This window comes from Aythya marila (genome assembly GCF_965140915.1).
Source record: "Aythya marila genome assembly, chromosome: 10".
NCBI lineage: Eukaryota > Metazoa > Chordata > Aves > Anseriformes > Anatidae > Aythya > Aythya marila.
The window spans coordinates 17,944,392-17,950,219 of NC_139051.1; the positions used below are offsets into that span (position 1 = coordinate 17,944,392).

A 5,828-nucleotide genomic window follows, 5' to 3' on the forward strand; every position below is an offset into this window, starting at 1 on the left:
TTGTGGCTAGGGATGAGTTTCACCCTGCAGAAGTGACAGCACATCGTAATTGCAAAGCCACGGCTTTGCTAGGGCTGTTGTGTGCTTTAATATGGAACAAGGTGCTAGGAAAAGAGCCAAGTGGCCTTCAGTGTCTTCAGCAGATAACCTCTAATACCTTGTTCAGATGTGGAGCAAGGTGCGTCTAGAACTGAACTGCCAGCAGCAGTGAGGCCTTAGAGATCTCCCATCTCACCAGCCCAGCTTGAGCAGGCCACATGGGGGTACAGCACCAAGTGTTGTTCCTGGAGTCCTGTAAAAAATCACGTCAAGGAGAAAGTGGTATGCTGGAGTCACTGCAACTGTTTTTGTATGAGGTTGGGGGCACAAGAAGAGACAAGAGAAATAGATCCTCTTTAAAGCTGTTTTGTAAAATCCAGTGTAAAATCCAGTAAAACCAGAAGACAAGCTCTGAAAATTTCTTACTATTTTAGTCAGAAATCTGTAGAGCTGTGAGAGAAATCAGACAGAAGGGAGTGTGAATGTTCAAAAACGCATTCTTTATTTTAATTTCATGTAGATTCTTTTTTTCTTTTTAAATTTTCACTCTAGGAAATTCAACAATATTTAAAATTATTTTTATTGGTTGCTTTCTCATTACTGTCTGTCTGTAGGCACATTCAGTGGGGGTACACTCAGTGGCTGGCCTACACACAGGGATTCTGCGGTTGGGAAACTGCAGGAAGAGAGAGCTGAATTTGTCTGCACACGGGTGTGACCCAACCAAGGCCACTAAATCACCAAACTTATTTCTGAAAGGAAATTAAACCAAACTTGCCTATCAGAGGAACAAGATCATGTGTCCTGGGATCTATCTGTAGCACACTTACCACTACAGCTTGTGTTACCAGTGCCTGTACGTTTTCCGTGGTAGACTGCTTCGATGTTTCTGCTCAAGCTGGTGGTAGTGAAGAGCTCAGTGTAGCTTGTGGTTTTTGGAGGCACGCTTCCACAACAGAAGGCCCCTGGTGGTGTACCGACGTAGGTTTATTTGGTAGACCACCTTTTTTGAGAATTTCAGAGCCCATGCTACTAAAATAAATGTAACTATTGCTATAGCGATTAAAATTAAGTCTTTCCAAAAGAACTCAAGGCATTTGATTGGGAGAGACCTCTTGCAGGCCCCCAGCTCGTTCCCAGTCAGCTGCTTCAAGGGCTTCATCCTCACCGGAGCAGGAGTTGCACATCTGATGTTTGCAAGAGCGGCTTCAGAGACGTCTTCTAACCAGAGTTTTAGATACAGGATATGACAGTCACAGTTCCAAGGATTGTCAAACAGTTTTACTTCCTCCACACTGAGCAAGCTGTCCAAGGCCCCGGGAGGAACCGTGCTCAGGCTGTTATTCTGCAGATAAAGCCTCTTGGTGTTAACGGGCAAGGCAGGCACTTCCTTCAGCTTCCTTGAACTGCAGTCTATCTGCAAACCCTTCCTTTCTCCCAGTGCCTTACAGCTGCAGGAAGGAGGGCATGCTTCAGTTTGGGTCATGCAGAACAGCAAAGATATGGCAAATCCTGCAGCAGTGATGAATTCTGCCTTGTTCATGCTTCAGCTACCAAGAGAATAAAAACAATAATCTGATAAGCATGATTCCTTAATTAGCTAGTGTCTAAGTGCAGAACTAGAACACAACTATTTCGTTTTCAGTACTGTAAGTACAGTTGGGAGAGAGCACAGAGGTCAGCTTTTGCCTCTAGTTCATTGCTTTTCCTTCATCACTGTACAAAATTTATTGTTATTCAGCGTTCTGGAACAGACTGGCACCAGGAGGTGATGCTGATGACTAGGTTAGTTTTAGGCAAAGATTTTGATTCAGTTTTTGTATCTTCATGAGTCTAATGTTAAAATTCTGTGTCAGAGATTTCAAAACTGAGTTTAAAAGACTGAATAATTGTAAACCTCTAAAAATCTTTCTGGGCAGATGAAGATTCTAAACAGGATGTAGGAATTGTTATGTTGTAAAAAGTTGTGGTTTTTGTTTCTTTTTTTTTTTTTTTTTTTTTTTTTTTTTTTTTTTTTTATCCCCTGCCTTGTATCCTCATGCACTTCTGAGAAAGCACAAGTTAGATCTGGATGAATAGAGAACTGGAAATTTTGCATATCCGTTACTGCTTGTCTTTTAGGGATTAAATAACTATACTTTGGGATTGAAGGTAATTATCCCTTTTGCTATGTCATTCCCAGTTATACGGAGTGGCTCTCACTCGGCTTTCACTGTAGTGCCTTCCATTTTGCAGTTAAAAATCTCTAAAACTATTCCCCTCCTATATTTCCTACTACGTCTCTGCACCTAAAAATGCATACCAGGCCTTGGGACTGCACTGAAATTTTAAATACAAACTCCCTTGTTCAGACTGAGTAAGTCATGGTTGTGGAACCATCTTTCTTTGATTTTAATACATAACATAATGAAAAAACAAAACAAAACAAAAAAAAACTTATTTCAATTCATTTGAATAAGTATATTAAGGCAAAAGTGTCTGGCTATATCGTCCTGGGTACTACTCAGCAGGTACTGTAAAATGTGTCGAGTTTTTATATCACTACACCCGTAAAGAAGCCTTCTTTTATCTGAAGAAGGTGAATGCAGTTGTTGCAGTTGTATAATTTTTTTGTAGGCACACGTGAGAAGAACATTGAATATGATTTAAAATTAGACAGAACAAAGCCTTAGAAATAGTGGGCAGATATAACAGGCCTATTAACAACAACAAAATTAGAGTTTTTTCATATATAAGGTGATAAGGTAAATCCAGAGTTTAATTTACTTATTTAGAATGGAATTTTGAAAATAAAATAAAATAAAATAAAATAAAATAAAATAAAATAAAACGATTGTTTTCAAGTGTACAGAGATTTTAGATTTTTTTTTTTTTAAAGGTTTTCTTATAAAAAAGTAAGCTGAGACTATTTTTTCTCAAGGAAGTTTCATTTAATTAAGATTAAATTTGTGTGGGGAAAAATGGACTGATTTTCTTTTAAATTAATTTACTTCAATTTGATTACAATGATTATATAATTAGCTTCCTGAAGTTGGACATCTTAAGATTTGTATTCTAAACACTAGATTTCTATATTTTAAAAGGGAGTAATGCTACATAAAATTACACACTTCATCCCAAAGTAGCTGAAATATTAATCTTAACAACCTCCCATGTCTTTGTTAGCAAGTAGTTGGTCTGAAGATCTTTGGTCTGAACCTAGGTACTTGTATAATAGTTTCCAAGAGATCTATTAGGGCTGTTCTTTTTAAAGGATAGACTTTTTTAAAAGGATAGACTGTAGGACTGACTGAAAAATTAGCGATATCTATATATAAAAAGACCACTTCTGATTTAACAGACAGGCGGGAAGAAATTCCAAATCAAATAAAATTAACAGCTGTGGCAAAAAGGCAGAAAGGAATTGGTGGTGAGAGTCAGGCCTGACCCCTGACTGCCACTTACCCTTCTTCTTCCCCTCTTGCTTCCCGTCCCTCTGCACGAAGTGCTGGAGCACACGGTGCAACAGAGCTGACTTTATGGAGTCAGTAAGGAAACGGCTTAAAGACAACAATCTTTTTCTTATGCATAATAGGAAACCGTGCCCAGTGGAAGATGTGTCAAGCGGTTGACATGTGTCAGGGAATATAGTGCCTGAGGCATTTTTATATTTTCTGCAGACAAGAGGAAATGCTTTTCTGTCGTTTTTATTGCTAATATACTTCTCCTATTACACCTGACAATTTAAAAGCCTAAAATAACTCACCTGAAATCTGACAAATTTCTTCCTCAGCTGTAGTAATCTCCATACAGATTTAAGAGTTAGCTTCAGATTCAACTCCGGGAACACACAAGCCTAACAAAGATACCAGGGAGCTAAAAATAGCCCATAAAATAGAGTTCTTGGTTGTGTTTTAGTCACAGCTACTTGTGTCTGATGAAGGATCCATGTGCATGGATCAATGGGTCAATTCCTATTTTGGTTCCTTTGGTGCTTTGTGGAAGATTATTTTTGCAATGTTGTAGCTTGGTCTGGGGTGTGGAAATGAATTCCCCAATAGTCAGGGAAGGTGCACGGGGCAGACTTGCCGTCATGGTTAGCAGAGCACAGCCTAGAGGATGGGGAGCTCCTTGGCTCCCTGTATGCCTTTTCTCCCCAGTTAGGAGAGATGTGTCTAGCTCAAGAAAGGACTAAGACCTTGCAAATTTCTTAGCTCTCTGTTGCTGGAGAATATCAGCAGCATGACATCTCAGAACGTGAGGCACTCAGCGTACGTTTGGGTGAAAGCCAGTAATTCAGGATGATACAAAACTATAATTTAGTTTTGACCTCTATTATTTCATATGTGAAAATTTGGTAGAGAATTGCAATACAGTTTTCCTTAGCTTTAGCTACAAACATGAACACTAGAATTAATATTGCAGTTGACTTTTGGAAACCCAGTGTGCCGTGGATCTGATGTTTAATTCAGCACAGCTCTTGTTTAATATGTTGGTTTGGAGACAGGCTTTGAGCTGTGCTCTGCATTTTGAAATGAAACCCAGGTGAGTTTCATATGTTGCAGATGCACTGTACAGCCCTGCTTCTGAACTGCTGTTTCCTTATAACACACTGTTCTTGAAGGCAGACTAGTGTTTGACATTTAAGATTATTTGGATAGTAATTACTATTGTTTAATTCTTATTTATATTTAAAATGTTTTTCTTCCTTAAGTCCAAATCATTTACCAGTAGCCTGCAGTTTGTTAGGAGCTTCCTTAAGAAAATGATTCGCTGTGTATCTCTGCTCTTTAGCACTTTAAAAGTTATTTTAAACACTGCTGTGAAGGCAAAAATACTTAAAACCCCTTTTGAATTTTATTTTTTTTCCCTATAAGATGAGGAAAGTAATTTTTCTCTCATTAAATGAGCAGTCCATCTGCCTGTCGGATGCTCAACAATTGGACCTGTGAGTGGACTGCTAATAATGGGAAGATCCTTCTGTCTTAGGGATGGTTTCCTGCAAGCGTGGGTGGGATGTACGTGGAATATCCAGTTTATCATTTGTCTATTCTTATGACTTTGAAACATGTTCAGCAGAGATTAGAGATTTCAGGTGACAAATGTTGATTACCGTGGTGAATGCTTACATTCAGTTAACAAGAGGTCAGATTAAAATGTTCTAATAAAAGGGAAATAAAGGGTTTGCTCTTGAGGTATTTGGTTTCAAGTTGAGGAAAGAGAGGAAAGAGAAAGACCAAGTGTTTGAAGTGAGGTAATTGCTTATTGACTTAAAGGTAAATCTTGTGTGTGAATGTATGTATTGCTTGGATGGTTATCTTTCACAGAAAGATCTATGCATGAGATTGTGGTTTTTTTTTCTCTCTCTTTAACAGAGAGAGAGCTTTTTTTAACAGAGAGCTTTAAAAAACTAAAGCATGCCACTAGACCATAGATTTCATAAATGCCTGTCTTCATCCCTGCCTGTTTCCTGTATCACACTATCAATGACACATATCCAGGAATGCTGCCACGGAATACAAAACCTGCTGCTATACAGTGGAATCAAATGCTGTGTCTGATAGCATCAAAACAGATGCAACATAACTGGAATCCTTTGGAGCCCCTGTGCAGGTTCTGTTTTTACGAAGGTGGTCCCCTGTTCCTCTGGGTGATGCATTACACATGGTTGGAGAAGTAGCTGGTCACGCTGAGTCTCTTACTTCTGATGAGGACTGAGAGCCTTTCTTCCACTGAAAGGGATGTAAATGCGTGCAGTGAGTGTCTGGCAGAAGCAAAGCTCAAAATACAAGGCATTAGCGTTTATCATT

General features: G+C 38.9%; 1 protein-coding gene across 1 annotated transcript; it reads right to left on the reverse strand.

Annotated features, from left to right (window-relative positions):
* Positions 1 to 544: 544 nt before the first annotated feature.
* GP9 (glycoprotein IX platelet) lies at positions 545 to 3,519 on the reverse strand. The gene is made up of 2 exons (XM_082768340.1): positions 3,484 to 3,519; positions 545 to 1,589 (listed from the first exon to the last, which is right to left on the reverse strand). The coding sequence occupies exon 2, from the start codon at positions 1,580 to 1,582 to the stop codon at positions 956 to 958; it is 627 nt and encodes a 208-aa protein (XP_082624466.1). The 5' UTR covers positions 1,583 to 1,589; positions 3,484 to 3,519; the 3' UTR covers positions 545 to 955.
* Between the last annotated feature and the right edge of the window lie 2,309 nt (positions 3,520 to 5,828).